The 20,778-nt window shown below is 48.4% G+C and overlaps 1 protein-coding gene across 5 annotated transcripts; it reads left to right on the forward strand.

Moving 5' to 3' along the window:
• The first annotated feature begins 1,032 nt into the window (after positions 1–1,032).
• LOC136764607 (equilibrative nucleoside transporter 2) lies at positions 1,033–20,178 on the forward strand. Of its 5 annotated transcripts, none has more exons than XM_066718806.1 (13): positions 1,033–1,055; positions 12,146–12,195; positions 12,306–12,387; positions 13,085–13,248; positions 13,645–13,784; positions 13,945–14,079; positions 14,172–14,269; positions 14,960–15,029; positions 15,134–15,351; positions 15,459–15,561; positions 15,793–15,878; positions 16,035–16,234; positions 16,390–20,178. In XM_066718806.1, exons 2-13 carry the CDS (start codon positions 12,167–12,169, stop codon positions 16,499–16,501), a joined length of 1,437 nt encoding a protein of 478 aa, XP_066574903.1. In that variant the 5' UTR covers positions 1,033–1,055; positions 12,146–12,166; the 3' UTR covers positions 16,502–20,178. The 5 variants fall into 5 exon arrangements, with proteins under 5 accessions (XP_066574903.1, XP_066574899.1, XP_066574898.1 ...); XM_066718802.1 differs by lacking the exon at positions 1,033–1,055 and adding an exon at positions 5,360–5,517; XM_066718801.1 differs by lacking the exon at positions 1,033–1,055 and adding an exon at positions 7,657–7,711.
• The last annotated feature ends 600 nt before the right edge of the window (positions 20,179–20,778 follow it).

The following is a 20,778-nucleotide window of genomic DNA, read 5'->3' on the forward strand; positions in this document are numbered from 1 at the left end:
CATGGATGTGCATGTTCATGGTTGTAGGTCTCCTTTGATACTAACATTAAAAGCAGGAGCTAAAGTCATGTCACAATAGCAGTGTAAAATCAATTTAAAAACCTAAAAATACATGTTTTGGATGTCCACCAGAGGGCTCCCACATCTCAGAAACTAAAAACACCTGAATGTTACATATGGTTAAGCATAGTTCCCCATACCGACCATAAATCCAAAATATGGGGGGATTTGTCTGACTCCCATTTTCCTGATTTTGCCTGCATTTGTCATGCAATAACACTTAATAAATGACTTGGCTGATTCCTGGATGAATTTACAAACCGACAAGTTCCGAATTGACGGGTGAATCATGTTGGCACAAACGGCGCTGCATAGCCTAGTCTCAATCGGTTGCTTCTTCATTCGGCGCTGAAATGTGAAATGTGGCGCTGTCCCCTTGTGTGTGCGCAGTCGATGGTTAAAACATTATTATTTTCATTTTTGGCAGACTTACAACATAAGTGCAAAAATACAGTTCAATAAAGGCATCAATCATTACAAATTCAATTTACATAGAACATAGCAATTCAAAATAAAATACATTTTACAACTTCTAATGATGCCTCGTGAGAATGGGTAGATTCGCAATTGTATCAATTAGTGTCCAAACCTCAAATCATTACAGTCCTACTATTGCAAATAACGACTGTGTGGGTATTACAGGAGAATGAAAGCAGCACAGTGTCATTGCAGACCCTGCTTTAAAACATGAAAGCCAAGTTGACATTGCGGTTGAATGTGAAGTGTTACAGGGTATTTCTGATTTGTGATGGGACTCACACCACACATTTGCCAGCCACCCAGGACCACCCCCGTCTGTGGAGCAACTCCTCCAGTGATCTCTCATCTCTCAATAGCAGTCATACAGAGTGATTCATATTACCGGCATACACAGGGGGCGGGACACTTAGATAATGTCCCGCCTAATTTGAACTATTTTCCCGGCAGTTTGAGTCATTGTTCCTCTCAGTACAATAGCCGGGACAGGGACAGGGACCGCCACTGAGCGAAAGCAGGTACGGGTTTGTTTGCCATTTCTACATACTGTGCTCCTTTAAAAAAATAAAATAATCCATGTACAAGTGGAGAAAATAATGCTAGTAAAATATGGAGAAAGAGACGCGTTTGGTTTTCTTTGATTATGGTGCCCAGACGCGCAGGGTCTGTAGTGACAGTCACTTCTTCCCTCAGGTTGGCGCCTTTGCTGATCTCAGTGGGGATTTGCAACCGGAAAACAAGTCCCCGTTGTTCAGATTTGCAATTGGAAAAACGGGATTCATTCATAAAAAATGAACCATGCAGTCGACTTGAACTGGGTTAATACAAATAATCACAAAAGCCCTTCTTTGCGAGCTCGTGTCTAAAAGTGTGTGACTGACTGCAGCGGCATTGGCGAGCTGCCAGGTTTAATGCAAGTTGCAATTTGCGCTGGAAATGACATTACACGGTTGTTATTGAATGAAAGCTTGTGACAGAAACGCCACGGCACGGCACTGTGTCGCCATGCACTGCACTTTTACACATAGCCTGCTCTGCGGTGCATGTTACATGTGTGCTCTCTCTCTGGTGCATGTTACATGTGTGCTCTCTCTCTCTCTCTGGTGCATGTTACATGTGTCCTCTCTCTCTCTCTCTCTCTGGTGCATGTTACATGTGTCCTCTCTCTCTCTCTCTCTCTGGTGCATGTTACATGTGTCCTCTCTCTCTCTCTCTCTCTGGTGCATGTTACATGTGTCCTCTCTCTCTCTCTCTCTCTGGTGCATGTTACATGTGTCCTCTCTCTCTCTCTCTCTCTGGTGCATGTTACATGTGTCCTCTCTCTCTCTCTCTCTCTGGTGCATGTTACATGTGTCCTCTCTCTCTCTCTCTCTGGTGCATGTTACATGTGTCCTCTCTCTCTCTCTCTCTGGTGCATGTTACATGTGTCCTCTCTCTCTCTCTCTCTGGTGCATGTTACATGTGTCCTCTCTCTCTCTCTCTCTCTGGTGCATGTTACATGTGTCCTCTCTCTCTCTCTCTCTGGTGCATGTTACATGTGTCCTCTCTCTCTCTCTCTCTGGTGCATGTTACATGTGTCCTCTCTCTCTCTCTCTCTGGTGCATGTTACATGTGTCCTCTCTCTCTCTCTCTCTCTGGTGCATGTTACATGTGTCCTCTCTCTCTCTCTCTCTCTGGTGCATGTTACATGTGTCCTCTCTCTCTCTCTCTCTCTGGTGCATGTTACATGTGTCCTCTCTCTCTCTCTCTCTGGTGCATGTTACATGTGTCCTCTCTCTCTCTCTCTCTGGTGCATGTTACATGTGTCCTCTCTCTCTCTCTCTCTGGTGCATGTTACATGTGTCCTCTCTCTCTCTCTCTCTGGTGCATGTTACATGTGTCCTCTCTCTCTCTCTCTCTGGTGCATGTTACATGTGTCCTCTCTCTCTCTCTCTCTGGTGCATGTTACATGTGTCCTCTCTCTCTCTCTCTCTGGTGCATGTTACATGTGTCCTCTCTCTCTCTCTCTCTGGTGCATGTTACATGTGTCCTCTCTCTCTCTCTCTCTGGTGCATGTTACATGTGTCCTCTCTCTCTCTCTCTCTGGTGCATGTTACATGTGTCCTCTCTCTCTCTCTCTCTGGTGCATGTTACATGTGTCCTCTCTCTCTCTCTCTCTGGTGCATGTTACATGTGTCCTCTCTCTCTCTCTCTCTGGTGCATGTTACATGTGTCCTCTCTCTCTCTCTCTCTGGTGCATGTTACATGTGTCCTCTCTCTCTCTCTCTCTGGTGCATGTTACATGTGTCCTCTCTCTCTCTCTCTCTGGTGCATGTTACATGTGTCCTCTCTCTCTCTCTCTCTCTGGTGCATGTTACATGTGTCCTCTCTCTCTCTCTCTCTCTGGTGCATGTTACATGTGTCCTCTCTCTCTCTCTCTCTGGTGCATGTTACATGTGTCCTCTCTCTCTCTCTCTCTGGTGCATGTTACATGTGTCCTCTCTCTCTCTCTCTCTGGTGCATGTTACATGTGTCCTCTCTCTCTCTCTCTCTGGTGCATGTTACATGTGTCCTCTCTCTCTCTCTCTCTGGTGCATGTTACATGTGTCCTCTCTCTCTCTCTCTCTGGTGCATGTTACATGTGTCCTCTCTCTCTCTCTCTCTGGTGCATGTTACATGTGTCCTCTCTCTCTCTCTCTCTGGTGCATGTTACATGTGTCCTCTCTCTCTCTCTCTCTGGTGCATGTTACATGTGTCCTCTCTCTCTCTCTCTCTGGTGCATGTTACATGTGTCCTCTCTCTCTCTCTCTCTGGTGCATGTTACATGTGTCCTCTCTCTCTCTCTCTCTGGTGCATGTTACATGTGTCCTCTCTCTCTCTCTCTCTGGTGCATGTTACATGTGTCCTCTCTCTCTCTCTCTCTGGTGCATGTTACATGTGTCCTCTCTCTCTCTCTCTCTGGTGCATGTTACATGTGTCCTCTCTCTCTCTCTCTCTGGTGCATGTTACATGTGTCCTCTCTCTCTCTCTCTCTGGTGCATGTTACATGTGTCCTCTCTCTCTCTCTCTCTCTGGTGCATGTTACATGTGTCCTCTCTCTCTCTCTCTCTCTGGTGCATGTTACATGTGTGCTCTCTCTCTCTCTCTCTGGTGCATGTTACATGTGTGCTCTCTCTCTCTCTCTCTCTGGTGCATGTTATTAAATGTGTGTTCTCTGTAGTTCATGCTGCAGCTGCACAAACTTTTAACGGGAAATGTCAAAGAGGGTCATAGTTATGCTGATTTTCAAGATTGCCATGTCATAATAATTCGTACTTGTATGTACAGGAGTCCATGTGATTTAGCACCGTGATCTCACTCCATACCTTGACTTTTGGGGGTGGCAATATTGTGATATATACGTTTACGTTTTGACCTTTTACCGGCGTTTTAAGCGTTGGGATTTCATGTGCACATCTCAAATGTTGTTATTCTAAGGACATTTCCATTTGATATTGTAGTCAGTAAAGATGTGCTTTTGCTTATGGTAGCCTACTTCTTTAGTAGCCAGACTGGTGTTTGCTTGGCAGGGAAACAGGCTGACAGATTGGCGGGATTTACAGGGTGCAGTTCAGCAGCCCGGGGGCAAACAGATACACAGGTGTCCTGTGAGAGGAATGTGCCCATTCATAAGCATTTCCCCTGGGTGTTCATTCACAATATTACCTGCCGAGAGCAGCCATTAACAGAACTGTGCCAGCTAACCCCAAACACACTTCTTTGCTCTACAACATTACTGAGTTTGATGACATGAATAATAATCACACAAAACAAATCCATTCCTGTCGGGTACTGCACTGTGATCGGTGCCACAAGCCTCAGGGCAACATCTAGAGTTTGGCAAAGCTTTGTCTGCAGCACCTGTTTCACAAGCTGTAGTAACTGGTCTCGGAACAAAGAGTCCATCTGCGCACAGACACTGAGAACACGCTGTTCTTACTGCTGACGCCGCTACTACTACACCAGTAGTAGTGATAGTAGTAGCAGTAGAGGTAGTAGTAGCAGTAGCACTAGAAGTAGAAGTTGCATTTTTTGCAGCACCTGCCTCACACGGTTTAGGAAATGAGTGGAACAACGAGTCAAATCCCGCCAGTTGTGCAATGGACCTGGAGCACAGGATGTTTTATTGTGCAATGTGTCCTCAGACTGGCTTTAAGATATTCGTCCGGGAATCTCATTTGGCTGCTTTAATATACGATTTCAGTTTCCTTGTGCGCAGATTGGAAATACCTGGGTCGAGTCCCATTTTAATCTGCTCTATTTATAGGCCGACTTATTCTTCTCCATTAGGGGCTGTTAATACACAGGAGCACAGCAATAGAAAAGCAACGGGGGATCTGAGCCGGGCGAGTTTAATCAAATCCAGCCATGGGTCGCAGGAAAAGGTAGTAAAACAAAGAGCTGGTCATGGGGCTTGTTTCTCCCTTTCTTACCCCCTGCAATGCGGCATCCGTGTCCGATTCTCTCCATATTCGAGTAAATGTATCTGAAAAGCACTAGAGACAATAAAGAAAACCCAAACTCAACCTTTCACACAATTAAAAACACCCCACCCGGTTATATAGGTCACTAGAGCACACAGTAGCCTATCACGTTTGTATTGAAATAAAACACATCCGAACTAATAGAATGTTGATTTGCTATGATTACACTGGCTCGGAAATGGGAGACGTGCAGATGGATGACGGAAACGAAACAAAAACGCTATCATTAGGGCTTTTCCGTTTTTCTCCTCCCATCCTGCTACCATTGACCTTACGCTTCATCTCGCAGTTTTACTTCGCGTTAAAGAACAGCCCCGCGCATGCGCAGCCGGTTCCGCCGCCATCGGCGCTGTCTTGCGGAAGCCGCGGCCCGTCCTCAGACACGTGTGTCCCGCAGCAGCCCGCGTCTCTGCCCGGTATCGGCGATGGTCCCCGTGTGCACCTGTCAGGGAAAATGACCGACCGACGATAGAGCAAGGTGAGGCTAATATTGCTATTTTACGTCCAGTTTGTTAATTTCAGATCTGTCGCTGTGCGCATCTGGAGGCCGGGGACATGAAGGAGCGGGTTGTTATTGGGTGTCTTTCGATCAGTGTTTATTTACTGTGATTATTAAGTTAGAGCTGGAAGCGGGACAGTGCGGGCTACAATGCCGCTGTTGTGCGCTCTGTCCCGGCGAGGGGGTTATCAATGCAGCCTTTGTGTCCGGCTCGCCTCGGCGTGCGTGCGTGTGCGTCTTTTCCTGGTTAAATAAAATAACAAACACAATACAATATCATCGCCTGTGTCTTAAAAACCGGGGAGGAAATCCCAGTGTTGTGCGGTGCGTGGCTCACTATGGCCTGGTCTGTAATAATGAGAATATAAACGACCACGCAGCTCTATATCGCTACAGCAGACGAGCCGGCGACAGCAGTTGATGAGCACTGCTCTACACATCTTGTGTATTACGTCATACGAGAGCGTAGTGCCCCCTGCCCAGGTGTGCCTGTGGAGAGCTACATCATGCCCTGGTTTGCTTGACAGACAGACAGGCCAGGAGAGCCTGTTTCAAATCCACGGAGACAAACGAGGATCTACATCATGTGCTTATTATAACCTTAAGTGTTCATATTATTTACACTTTACATATTGCAATTGACCGATATTACCAAACAAACAAACCAAAAAACGACAACATCTATTAGGTGACACACCCTGGAAACAATACTACCTTGACGTATTGCCTCTAGAGCAGGTGCTTCTTAGCAGGGTCCGGGTGTCTGTGGCTGTTGACCTGCTAGCCCTGTTGCCACGCTGGTGGTCTTATGGGCTGATTTCGCTGCAGGAATTCAGGACTTTTCTACAGCCTGCAAGTTGTGTTAACGGTACTGACACCTTGAATCGAAGGAATCTGTTAAATCCTTCTATAATCCCCTTCCCCTCAAGTGGAGGTGACCGTTCTGAGGGGGGTGGGGAGGGTGCCCGGGAGAGGAGGGCTCACCTTGATGATTCGTAGGGTGTGAACACACTTTGTGCAGTATCTGAAGGCACTGCCAACGCAATTGACCCCAGATCTGGTTCCAAGTGTACCTTGACACCGGTGCTTAACATATTGAGGGTGATCAGGACGTGTTTTCGCCTGCAATGGCTAAAACTGCTGGTGTTATTTTAAATGTGTTTTGGTCATCCTGTGTGTGTGTTTGTCAGGGATGGGGTCAATTCCAGTTTTCAGACCCATTCCAAATTCTCAATCCCAGTTCTGTTTGTCATTCACTGGCTGGGCTCCCCTGGCACTGGAATTGAACTGGAAACGGAAGATGAACGCAACTGGAAGTCACCAACTCTGGTGTGCCGTTAGCACGGACGGGAGGGAGGAAGGAAGGACTAGTCTGGCTCAACCCACACACAGCTGGGACATTGGCGCGAACGAGCCCACAGCTGTACTTTAAAGTGCCATCATTATTACGATTATATTTGCCTAATGCCTTTTCCCAGCTGACTTGCAATCACAATGGGAAAAGCAATAAGATATATAGATGACCTAGTGCCAAGGTCAAATCATGTACAGTGCTATGAGAATCGGTACAGAATACGCCCTGGCAATCGGGCTGCCTGCAGTGTGGGACAGATGGCAAGCTGCCAACCCAAACACTGTAACCTGAGCAGCAGGAGTCCAGCTGGTATAGAACTGTGATACTGAGAACACAAGAAGCGGGCTGGAGATCTGGTCCCCTGACTTGTGCTGTGAGGGCTGGGCTGGGCTGCACTGGGCTGGGCTGGGCTGGGCTGGCGATCGCAGGTTCTGGGCTACAAGGCAGAGTGTGTATACAGTAGTGTAGTATTATTCATTATCCGTTGTTACATTTCAAGCTGTTAAGAGCAGAGTGAGGCTGACAAGTCACTTCAAGGCTGAAAGTTAAACTACAACAATGACTCTAACTAGAAAGATTAGAAAGAAACCATTGTGGATCAACATCAAAAGCGAGAGGAAGAGCACGATGGCGAGCCACTGTAACCCCCAGAGGCCTAGCACAGGGGATGGGGGGGTGACTGATAAACAGGCCCAGTTTAGGAGGACATAAAACAGAAGGGCGAGAGAGACAACACACAGAAGCAACAGCAGAGAGACACAGCTCCAGCTCCCATCTCTGCGCAGCTCCTGACCGCTCTCCTAAATGCCGGACGATTGGGTAATAAATATTGTTTTTCTTGGTAGACACCCTTAAGCATTACAGGAGTGCAGTGACTCAAATCGGTACAAAACTCAATTGCAGTCACACAAAAGTGCAGCAGTCGAAGTTTAAGAGGTAACAAGTTTGGACATGATGTGGTGAAGTCCCGGGTGAGGAGAAATCTGAACAACAGGAAAGCTAACAATGTGCAAGTAAGCAGGAGCGTTAGGAGGCACAGTTGACTAATGTAAGGGTGTCCAGAGGCAGTCGGAGCAGGAGAAGTTGACTGAGACACCTTCTTAAATGCTGGACTTGACTAACTAGGTCTACAGGTAAATGTTTATATATTTATTGTATGAAACCCTCGGTACGCAATTCAGAGCAGTTTTGTTGAAAGTTAAGGGTGTTTTCTAACCATTTTAGTGAGCATAACTGGTTCATCACATCTTTGGTTTTGAGCATGGATCGCTCTCTGGTTTTCTCCCTGCTGTCCTTGTGGATGTAGATTGTGCTTATTTATTGATTTGATTATTATTTCTTCAGCATTGCGTTCTTGACATTTGCATACATTTATAAAAGCCCAGACAGACTTCTCCAGCGATGCGATGGTTAAAAACAAACCCATACGGCATGCAAATCTCTCATCTGTTTCTGCTGTAGCTTTGCATGCGTCTGTTGTTGTTGTTTGTGGCGGCCTGTGAAAAGACCTGACATATAAAACTCCACTCCATTAACAGCCTGCAGTTGTAGCCCCACCCCGCCCTGGGCAAACCCCTCGACCAGCAACCCGGCTTATGACACAGAGGGGCTCTGTTCACCGTTGGGGGCAATTTCCTGCAGGTTCACCGTCTGGACTCCCTTCTCCTTAAGCAAAGCTGTGCGTAGGGAGTTCAAATGGAAAGTAAAAAAAAAATCCAGTTTAGGGCTGAATCCTGTACAAGCACAATATATCAGAGCTGTGCATTGGAGTGAAAAAGGTTGTTTACTCCATTAAACACCCAGTGTGTTCTGGGAAGTAGTTTGCATCCAAAGTAAAAGCAGTTTCAGCCTGTTTACAGAGCAGGACTAATTCGCTACTGCTTGGTTTCAGACTTTCATCACCCCCCCGGTCTCTCACTGCATGTCTTGGGAATGTTTTTTTATTTTATTTTGTTTTTAGTACTGCCTTTTTTGTAAAAAAATGTACAGTGCTGTAAATCCCTGACAGACCGCTCCAGCAATGAGACGGTTAAAAACACAGCGCTACAGTCGATCTGCCCCCGAGTTCTGCTTGACAATTGCTTTTTTGTGGTTTGTTGTGTACTAGGAGTGTGTTTCTCCAGCCTTTGATGCAACGCCTCGTTTCTTATGGAAACTAGTCTCGAAGTTACGGCGAAAGTAGAAGTGTTTTTTTCCAATTGAGGGAGTGGGATGGTTTTGCTTCTGCTTGGTGCCTGCTCTGGACATGACACTGAACAGACCGTAAAACTGGGTCATCATTGTTCGGTTGCACCTGTGAGCTGCAGTCAGTGACGCCAAACCCACACAAAGTACGAGAAGGGACGAGGTGCCGACTCGAAATCAAACTGGGGAAAAACAACCCTCCCTCCTCCAAAAATAAAAAATAAAAGTCATGATCTTGGGAACTGAAAGTGGAAGAAGGGGGAGGGAGGCAGAAGGAGGAGGAGGGGGCAGTCAGGCAGGGCCAGAGCTGAGCGCCAAGGAGGGACAGATCCTTGTACAGTCTCTGTGGTGCCGGTGTGCTGACGGCTCTCGTGGCGGACCAGGCTGGGCATTGTGCAAGATATTTTAAGACTGGTGGGGCAGACGGCGGGGAGGGCGCCGGAGACTCAGTGACGTGGTCGTAGTGAAACTGGTGAGTGTTTTTATGTGTGGGTGCTGTGTGCTGACAGGGACCAAAGCCAGGGGTGCCGAGAGAGAGAGTTGTTTTTCATTGCTGTTTTACTTCTGTTCTGTTCAGAATATGATAGATAATAGTGTGTTTTTTATATTCTTGTGTAAATGTATATCTGAATACAAAAATTAAAAAGTTTATCCCTCCCCCTTACAGTATTCCTGTTTCAGTTTATCATTCGGATGCCCTTTTATAAACGTGTTGGCAGTACAGTATATATGGCTTGCCAAGAGAGCACTTGATTTGCGAGAGAGGGAGCACAGAGAGGAGAGACAGAGAGTGTGACAGCACTGGGGGAGGGAGAGAGAGATGTGGGGGGGTCTGTATCTGATTCTTTGATCCAGCCACAGGTTCCCAGCAGGGACTGAGATCCAGGCATGTGTTGGATGCGCTGGCTGGCACTGCAACTGTCTGCTTTCACTTTAATTGGCACTGACGTTGTTTTTCTGCACTTAAAAAATATAATTTATATGTTGGAACAATCACAAAAGCACGAGTCAGGTGGAGCTGTGCAGACACACACTGACAGAGACTCTGAGGGATAGACCGAAATGGACAGCGAGAGACAGAAACAGACCCTTGAGAGACGGAGACACTGACGAACACTGAGGGACGGACAGAGACGCTGACAAACAGAGACAGAGTCATGGACAGACGCACACAGAAACCATCCAGTAATGTTCCAGGCTGTGTAACCAATGCACATGTTTGTTTCATTGCTGTGTTTTGCTGGAAGGCAGCCCAAGTGTTTCTGACATGAGAAAAAACATAAAACATAAAATGGAATCTTATTTATTAACATCAATTGTTTCTGTGGAAAGAAAAAGCAAAAGGGCTCAAACTGGGCACTTCATTTGGGAAGGGCAGAGCCATTTCAAGGGGATTTTGCCTCTGGATTTCTGGACAGACTTCTGTGATCGATCATGTGGATCATGTCTCAACCGCTTATAGGCTGAAGTCTGCAGAAAACAGTCGTAAGGTTTTTTTCTTGCTGGTTTGTTGAGTTTGAAGATTTAGTTCCCATTTTCTATGAGAGAGAGAGAGCGAGCGAGAGAGAGCACAGCACAGCACAGCCGGCACTCGCACACAATGACCGAGGCACAGACTACGCAGCTCCAGATGATGCAGGCAAGCAATGGGACAGGCATGGTCAGGGCTCTTGTGGTTGCATTAATTCTTGTGGGGGGGTACTGTATGGCCAGAGGAGGTTGAGATCGTGGGAACCCTGTTTCCAGCCGTCTCCCACGGACACTGCAGTAGGCACAAGTGGCAACCTGTGAACAGTGCGGAGGAGGGGGTGTTTTGAGCGTCGAGAGATTTCTGGTTTCCTGGATTTTTCCGCTAGCTTGTAACATTCGTGAATTCCTCTGTGTCTGTTGGGAAGCCATCGTGGTTATAGCCAAGGAGGCAGATGTGTGTTGGATGGGTTTGGTTTTTTGGAGCCTTTTCTGAGCCCTGACTGGTCCAGGACAGCGTAGCTCCAGGCACATAATCTGCTCACGTCTTTGTCGCGGTGAGGTTGCGTATGCTTCGACCGGTCAAGCTCAGGGGTCAGGGGTCAGAGTTGGGGGATTAGTATGTGTAATCAGCATGAGAACTCAGAAGAAAGCACACAAGAGATCCCGGGGATCCGTCTGCAGCATTCGTACTTCCTCAGTCCATTCAGCGTTTTATTGGTTTATGGGCAGAAAAATCCAAATCTCCAAATCGAATTGCAAGAAAGCATCCCGTCGTGTCCACGCACGCCTTCCCCCGCTGGAGTTCCGATCAGATCAGAGATCATTCCGTAGTTTTATGGGCTCTGCGTGCGACGCTCCAGTCATGAGCTCGTTCTGAGAAACCTGGGACCACGTGTCAGCCTTGCGGCGCCCATGGTGGTGCTGTGCCGGGGTGTTGAGAGTGTTCATCGTCGGTTTGTTCTCTCAAGGTCACAAGTCTGCGTGTCTGCTAGAGCAGAGGAGATCCCCCCCCCCCCCCTCAGGGAAGATGAAAAACAGCAGATCCTCTCCTCTGTGTCATGTGTTCACACAGGCTTTTAAACTGGCCTGCAGCTACACTGAGAGGTGTGCGTCTGCCTGTGTGTGTGTCGGTGTGTGCTTGTGTTTCCGTATCTGTGTGTACGTGCTTGTTTTAGTGTGAGTGTGTGCGTTCATACGCCTGCGTCCATATTTGTTGCCGAGTGTCTGTGTGTGGGGAATGTGAATAACCAGGTATCTTTTCCAATTGTTTTCTTTGGCATAACCTGCCCCAGGGCAGAGTAATTAGAAGTGTAGTCAGTGTACAGTAGCTGCTGAACACAGTGGAAAAGTTAACAGAGGAGGTTCCCTGGTCTTTTTAGAAACTGGTTTGGGCTGCACTGAACCATTGTGGAGGATCCGCATGGGTTCCCATGCACACGGACACACACACAGACATGTTGACGCTGTTGACGTACCTTATTTGTACAAGCACATATAGTATGTATTCGTGGTCTCAAACTGGGTTGGGTCTGAAAGGAAATAAACATCTCATGTTTTCTCTCCCTCTCCCTCACCCTCACCCTCTCATTGGGACGGCAGGAAGACGAGAGTAAGCACATCATGCCTCGCAAGGACGCCCCCGTGGATCGGTGAGTCAAGCCCGTCTCTCCCAGGTTCACAGATTCTCTCGCGCACACACACACACACACTCAGCCCCACACCGACTCACTCACACACGCTGTCTCTCTCCCCCCCACAGAGGCTGCGTGGTGGGGATTATTTTCTTCATCCTCGGCCTGGGAACACTGCTGCCATGGAACTTCTTCCTGACCGCGACGATGGTGGGTATTATAGATCAAACGATTTCAAAACTGGCACCCACAGGCCCCCAGAGAAACGGCCAGCTGTCAATCACAACACAGCCCCATAAGCCTGGATTAATACAGCCCCCCCCCACGCCTCAATAGACTGACTGACTCACTTTTGCTTAGCGCACCATTTCTGTTTGTTTGAGTTTGTCACCTAGTAACTCTTCCTCCAGTACAAACCCAGCTGTATAAGTAGGTAGTGGTATATACAAATAATGAGATTGTAACAATTGTAAGGGTGTCTGGTAAGAAAGCTGGGGGGTATGGGCCCTGGTCCTGTATTCTGCCTGGCCTCTAGGTTCCCACAGCACTGGGGCCCCTCAGCCAGAAATACCAGGCAGGCCAGACTGGTCTCCGATCCTCTGATCTTGGGCGGCGCTGGTCCGGGTTCTGCTCTGCATTTGAGGCATGCTGTGTGTGTTTGGACTCCCCCGGCGCTGGGAGCTATTTCTGCCCTGCCTGTGGCTCTGAGATCCCAGCGTGTGGCTGTTTCGTTTGTTTTTTTGTCATCAAGGGAGACAAAGAGCCTTGATTAGAGCGTTCTGACAGGACATGGCTGGACACAGTCGCTACCATTTCCTAAATCACTGTTAAGACTTCTTGCCCCTCCCCCCACACACACACTTCCCTCAGCTTCTCTCTCACTGCCCTCCCTCTCTCTCCCTCTCAGTATTTCCAGCGGCGGCTCCAGGCCCCGGTGAACGTGAACGTGTCCGAGCTGCTGAACGGCACTGCGCCGGTCCAAAAGGAGTACTACTTCAACAACTGGATGACCCTGCTCTCCCAGCTGCCCCTGCTCCTCTTCACGTTCCTCAACTCCTTCCTGTACCAGAGGTCAGTGTCCCTCCAGGCCTGGCCAACTCTTCGCCGCCCAACGCGGGTCTCCAGGGCCTGTCCCCAATTGCCTCATTTTACAGGCGACTTCAAACTTTTGATCAGGGAGGAATGGGGATCACATGGATCTGAAACCATTCATAATGATTTCTAATTAATTGAGATAATGAGTGTCATTCAGAGATGGGAGCGCTCAGTGATGGGGATCATGGGAATGATCGCTCAGCCCTGCCCACTCCTCCCAGTACGCTGCCCAGCGCAACCGATCCACTCCACCCGTGGGTTTTCTGTGCCTCCGTATGACCGTGTGAAGGACAGTTTGTTCTGTAGCTCCGCACGATCACTATTGCCGTGTGTGCCATGGGGGGTGGATGTTAATCCTGCGTTGTCTGGCAGGGTGTCTGAGATGATGCGCATCGCCGGCAGCCTGGTGTTCATATTCCTGCTGTTCCTGCTGACCGCCGTGCTGGTCAAGATCGACCTGGACCAGGACCTGTTCTTCTCCCTCACAATGGCCACCATCTGGTTCATCAACTGTGAGTGTCTGTGGATGCAGTGTGTCTGAACAGTAGCAGTACAGTAACGCAGTGTGTGTCTGTAGTGCAGTGCGGTGCAGTGCCATGCCAGTACAGTACAGTAACACAGTATGCTGTGTCTGTACAGTACAGTAACGCAGTGTGTGTCGTGTGGTTACAGCCTTCGGCGCAGTGCTGCAGGGCAGTCTGTTTGGCCTGGTGGGGATGTTGCCTCGGAGGTACAGCACGGTGTTCATGAGCGGGCAGGGTCTGGCAGGCACCTTCGCCACCCTCGCCATGATCCTCTCCATCGCCAGTGAGTACCAGCCTGACGGCACTGAGAGGGGGGGGGGGGGAAGACGGATTGTGTCAGGGCTGGCCGCTGATACTGTGCGTTTGTGTGTCTAGGTGAGACGGACTTCGAGACGGCCGCCCTGGGCTACTTCATCACGCCCTGCGTCGGCACGCTAGTCACCGTGCTGAGCTACCTGCTGCTGCCACGCCTGGTGAGGACAGACTCCGCACACACCTGAGCGCCACACCTGAACCCCTGCAGGCTGTGTAGTTTAGTTTAGTTTGTGTTGCAGGCTGTCCCTTTGGGAGGCACAATTGTGTGATTGCATGTCACAGAACAGCACAGTCAAATAAAATACAGTAAAATGTTTTTAATTAGAATTGAAGATCAGTCTCAATTTGGGGGTTCTCTACATTTGTGGGGGGGCTGTCCCTTTCAGCATCAAAGTCACCTGTACAATGGCAGTGTTATAAATCACACTCTTACCATTAACAACGTCAACAGATGGAGGATTTATTATTATTATTGTTGCTATTAATTCAGTTAAATCTTTAATTGGTCCTGCGACCTTCACTGCCTAACCGAGACACATTGAGAGACACACGTACCATTATCCACATTAGTAGTGATACTAATGATGCACACAACTTGTAATAATACAGAAACACGAAAGAAAAATGTATTAATAATAATAATAATAATAATATTATTATTGTGTACAAAATTCGTCAATCTTAAGTGCAAAGCTGCCAGGTTATTTTTACAGGGACCCCCCAGGACTTGCCATGATGCCCCCCCATACCCATATGATATCCACTGCTCTAAAAATAGCTGGATGTAGACAAATGTGAAGATGGTTTGGATCCCTTTGGCCTCAATGCATATTTCTCTCTCTCTCCAGGAGTTTTATAAGTTCTACTCCACTGGGCAGAAGTATGAGCAGGAGACCAACGACACGCTGCTCCACAAAGGTAAGAGCACTTTCCTGTACTGCGCTTGGCAGGAGGGTATTTGGACCTGCAATTATTGGAGAGAGGCCCTGGACTCAGGCCTGATTGTCTCTCGTCTCCCCCAGAGGAGAACGGAGTGGCCCTGGACGGCGAGCAGCTGAACGGTCACACCAACGGCAAGGCAGTCTGTGCCGACAACTCCCCGGCCCCCGGCAGCCTGGGGGAGGCCGGCGGCTCGGGGCCCAGCCAGGCCTTCCTGACGCTGGAGGAGGGGGACGGCCACACACCCACGGCCGGGGCCTCCAAGGGCAACAAGGCCTCCCTACTGCAGGTCTTCAAGAAGGTGTGTGCGCAGCCACCTCTCTTTTAACCTCTCGATGACGTTTTTTGTGCTCCTGACGTGCGTGTCGTTGTGGTGGGGGTTTTCATGCGTCCTCCTCTGTCCCCCAGGTGCGCGTGATGGCGTTCTGCGTGACCTTCGTCTTCACCGTCACACTCTCCGTGTTCCCCGCCGTCACGGCTGACGTCAAGACCCGCATCCAGGGGAAGTGGGGTAAGGCGCCACTGTGCTTCCTGGGTCACAGGGCCCAGTTTAGTTTTTGCCCGGGGTAATCCAAAGTTACTTGAAACTGTTACCCAGCCACAACCACCTTAAATAAGTCCAGATGGGCCCCTGCAGGAATGCACATTCAAATTCAACTTTTTTTTTTTTTTGGCATATGATTTGCTTCAGGGTGATGGAAGAGATCTGACCTCTCTCCCTCTCTCTCCTCTCCTTTCCCAGTGTCGTATTTCATACCAGTTTGCTGCTTCCTGGCGTTCAATCTGATGGACTGGTTCGGGAGGACCATCACCACCTGGCTTTGTTGGGTGAGTGCCGAACCAGAGTGTTTTCCCCCTCCCAGATTTTAATTGAAGTAAAATAGTTAGTGCCGGGGACAAACCAAGAGGGCTGAAAATGTGGGGATGATTTGTGTGGCAGCGATAATAATAGACCACAAGTATTAACTGTCTCTGTCTCTGTAGCCCAAGAAGGAGAGCCCTCTGTTCCCGGCGCTGGTGTGCGCACGCGTCGTGTTCATCCCGCTGCTCATGCTGTGTAACGTAGAGCCCCGCTGGCTGATGCCCGTCTGGTTCTCCCATGATGCCTGGTTCGCTTTCTTCATGCTGCTGTTCGCCGGCTCCAGCGGCTACTTTGTCTGCCTGTCCATGTCCTACGCCCCGCAGTAGGTCCCCCCGCACACCCCGACACGCGCACCTCTCCCAATCACATCCCCTGACACAGACATCTTGTATTTCTATCCAAATGAACTCTAAATTAATGTTTTGTTTTGGTTGTGATTGACTAGATTTTCACATGCCCTCTCTCCCTCTCTCTCAGGCTGGTGGAGCCCCAGGACGCGGAGACGGCGGGGGCACTCATGACATTCTTCCTGGCGCTGGGTCTGTCCCTGGGGGCCGCGCTGTCCTTTGCCCTGAGGGCCCTGGTGTAAAGGGGCCACACCGTGCACCCGGGCTCGTCTCCCATGCGCCGCCGCTTCTCTCCATCCCGCCTGGCTCCCATGCTCGGGGTCTAAGGGGTCTGCGGTCTGCCTCAGATTTGATCTGTGGCCCTATAGGCCTGGCTGTGGAGCACCCACTGCACAGTAGAGTATGCAAGGACTGGGCTCTCCAGTCCCCACAGCGCTGGCTCCAGTCTGGTCCCCTATAGTAATTCCCTTCAGTATTCAGAATGCCAGTCAGGGGGCTTGTCTTTTCACTCCCCCAGCGCTGTTCAGACCCTGCAGAGTGGCTCTCCAGGGCCAGGGCCAGCTCTCTGAAGCAGGGCGGCCTCAGAGCAACTCGAGGGGCTGCAGACCCTGCCCCCCCCCCCCCCCCCCCCCGTACTGTACTGTACTGTTATTATGTATTATATTATTATTATTAGTTGCTGTTGCATCATGAGGACATTTTGAAAGGGGGGGGGGCAAAAGGGAACTTAAAATGGCAGCTTGACATATCAAAAGGGATCTGAGCAATAAGGGAGGGGGGATTAGGACTGTAATTTTCCGAGGCTGCAGAGACCTGTTACAATGCGGTGCACGGTAGCGGAAGCGGGTCTGTTATTCTTCTTCATTGCGTGGATCCTAGCAGCCATCGTCAGCCCGGGCATCGAGGCCTCTGAGCCCGGGGGCTCCGTGCAAAGCAGCCGTACAGCCGGGCCATGTGACCCAGCGGTACTGCCCAGACCCAGCCCTCCAGAGCCCCTATTCTAATAGGATTTATAGGTAACCCATGAGCATCAGTTAAGCAGGTGATTCGTTAATGACATTTAAATACATTTTACTGCCCTGTTCAGCTCTCAATGACCAGAATTCCCTTAATGGGAGAAGTTATTGGCTTAATTGATCAATGACTTACATGTGCTCCCAGTCTTTCAACATTATTTTTTTTTTTTGTTGACTGACAAAAGTCTGTGGACGGGGGCTCTCCAGTACTGTGTTTGGGCACCACTGCCCTAGACCAGGGCTGTCAGACTCCAGTCCTGCGCCGATCAGCTCGCTGTGCGGACGCTTCCTCATCCTCGCCTGTGCGGAGAGTGCGTCCGATTCCCCGCGAGGACAGTTGCCGGACTTGTTTCAAAAAGCTTACAGGTGTGAAGTATTTGAAAAATATATAAATTGACCCGTTTATTTATCCTACTCGGTCCATAGTCGCGGAACTGTTATGGTCTGGTGCCCCCTGGTGGACATCCGATGCATTTAAAACTATTGGGCTGCATTTGGATGCCCGAAAGGCAGTATTCATTAAAGGACTGGAAAAAGAAAACAACTAAGTGGCATCTGCCAGGTTGGAATCTGGTCGTTAAACTTGGACTGCCTTCTACTGAAACGAGGATGTGTGTGTGGTCTGTGTGCACTTGTGTGTCAACCTGCGGGCCTTTTCTGTCTCCAGGTTGATGCTTATTTATATGGATTTTGTATTTTTATGTTTTTTGTGTTGTTTTTAAGTATGTTGTAATGGAACTGGTGTCCCAAACTGACCAGGAACCAAAAGTTCTAGAGATTTCAGATTTATTTAATTATTTAAAATCCCTTTAAGTAGTGACTCTGGTCTGAATTGCCACATGCTCCTGGTTACTCAGTGATCACATGCAACCCCTGGACTGGGGCATTACCTCTGTAGTTCTGGTCTTCCGGTGACAAGCCTGTTGACATCAATGTGGTGAGGTGCATTATGGGATGTCCTCCTTTCAGGAACATTGAAGGGGACACTTTCATGACTTGTCCACCTCTGTTGTAGCTCTGCAGTTCTCACTTTGTTTTGTGTTTCATTCTAACATAACCCCCCCACTATTGCCCCATTTGTGTCATCTTTACACCACATGTGTTTGTGTACGCTGGGCTATTGCAGAAGGTAGTTGTGGTGCTGTGAGAATGCAGCTGGATAAAGGGATTGTCCCGAGAGAGTGATATTGATTGATTATTTATATAGTGTATGTATGTGTGTGAGAAGAAACAACACAAGCCTGGCTTAATGGCTTATTGTAAGAGTGAAGGGCCCGATTTGTCCCGGCTGGTGCAGGAACCGCTCATGAGTCAGGGCCCTGTGCTCAGTATTACTCACAGAGGACACAACATGCCCCCTCGTGTAGAGCTTAATCGGGAACACTGCCAGCTGTCCTAGTGGGGCTCGGAGGTGAGGGAATGCACACCAGCCTTGGCAGTTGGGCCCAGAGGGGAAGTGGCTTCAGTCTGATTCTTGCTGCCTCCTTTGTAAGTTTAGAATCATCACTCTGTTCCTGTCGTCTTTTTCTCAGTCATGTTTACAGTGGTCAGGGTCATGACCAATGCCTGGATTGATGAAGCGTTTGAATGTATTTTTCTACATTATGACATGACATTAACCCTTTTTTCTTCTAAGCCCTTACATATGTATACACGTTAGATCAGGGAGTTTGGGAACATTGCATTGTTCTATACTGATATCGTATCAAATCAATAGTGCCACTTCACCAAAAGGGGTCAAAGAGGACCTGCACCGATTTGAATGCTGACGGGGCCATACACTGTGATGCAGGACCAACCAGCATCCATGCACTTACGTCTTGTCTGCTCCCCTCTTTAGATTTTGCTTTAAAGCAGCAGTGACTTCAATTGTATTTATTTATTGAGATGACTAATTGTGGGGAGAGGAAATAAAACACCAGGCATTTCAAACCATCCCCCGGAACACTTGACACGTGAAAGCCTGAATAGAGCGGAGAACCTGAAAGAAAGCCTACCGTTTCGCGGCCACAATCAATTCAGATCCTAATGTTTAAACGGTGCGGCGATGACTAAGTTTGCGTGCAGGTTTTCATTATTCTGATGACTGTTCTGCATTACAGTGCCAGTGTTGGATACAGTAGCTCCTCCAGTCCACAACGACCCAGATTGACTTCCAGGCCCATTTCGAAGGGATGTTTTTCACAAAAACGGCGCTGTTACGCGTGTCGGCTGTACAGACAGCCTCTCTTTAGCTGTTTCCATTAACTGGAGGTGGTGAATGGGTTTGGATGTTTCTAAACAGGCCCCCGTTGTTGTACCACCTCCGGGCAGAACTTTTCTAAGTCGGCTTTTTTTTTTTTTTTTTGTGGTCAAGTGGTAATTTGCCGTCCTGTTCTGGTACAGTTGTGTCAAATATGCAAAAAAGGTTCTCGATATAAAAATGGAATGGGAAGTCAAACTGGGTAGAGTGTAAATGGGGGAACTTGAATCCAATTTTTTGTACACAGTCTATATATATATATATAATTATATATAATGTGCATAAAATTTGTAGGATTTTCGATACTGTTGTCCATACTGAATAAAATGTCTCCTGCTTGGTTAAAATACAGCAAAACATAGATGCTACCCTTGGAAAAATATCAGCTTGAAATGGTGTAGTGGAGAAAGCTTTAAATCCTGCCACTTTAATCACAAACAGGTATCATATGTAATCCGGGTATGATGCTGTAGAAGAGTGGCCTTTACCCATCAATCTTGTGCATGTGAATGTAACGCACGGTCATTGTTTCTGTTAAATATGTATTTATATTAGAAGACCATTCTCTATTAGGTCTAATTAAAGGGGATGTACATGTTACTTTTTTTATGGGTTCTTCCTTTTTCTTCCAGTGATGTCATAATAAACAGTTTTCAACATCGGGGTGTGTCATCGTCTTGTATGCAGTTGCAGAGATGGGCCCTTTGCCAGCCGCCCTTGCCCATCTGTAAAGGTTTAAGTATCACGATCTGTTTCGCTGGTAAATCATGATAACGAATCGCGCATTCACAATTTCTCTGCGTTCGAAGGCGACGCTCTTTAAAACCGCAGGTGCTACGGAGGCCGAGCCGCACTTGATAATCGCAGAGCGAAGAGACGCGTTGTTCGACACAAGCAGGGCTTTACATTGCTGGGGATAGTTCTGCTATGGGAAACCTATAATCACCAGTCATTATCAGACCTCTGTGAGTTGATTAACAATGCTAATTAATGCATAACACAGACGGGGGCTCAGGAATTGATGTGGAAAGTGCCCAGGCCTCCCTCGGTGCAGTCTGGTGAACAGGACGATTCCCCCCTTTCCAACCCTAAAAACGGATTTCCTGGACGATACCAGCTGCTGTAACAGAAGGACCAGAGCAGGACCACCATGACAATCTGTGGCGCTTTATTGGAAACCCTCAGATTATAAGGATCACGTGTGGAGGAAACTGAACGCATCAAGGGCAGGATTTGAGGAAGCTTTCGTGTGTAACACCCA

The sequence above is a fragment of the Amia ocellicauda genome, chromosome 12, assembly GCF_036373705.1.
Source record: "Amia ocellicauda isolate fAmiCal2 chromosome 12, fAmiCal2.hap1, whole genome shotgun sequence".
NCBI lineage: Eukaryota > Metazoa > Chordata > Actinopteri > Amiiformes > Amiidae > Amia > Amia ocellicauda.

Coding starts and splice junctions, on each gene's coding strand:
- LOC136764607 (XM_066718801.1), top strand. Junction 12,196..12,305: donor AAGGACGCCCCCGTGGATCG/GTGAGTCAAGCC, acceptor TCCCCCCCACAG/AGGCTGCGTGGTGGGGATTA. Junction 14,270..14,959: donor ACCTGCTGCTGCCACGCCTG/GTGAGGACAGAC, acceptor CTCTCTCTCCAG/GAGTTTTATAAGTTCTACTC.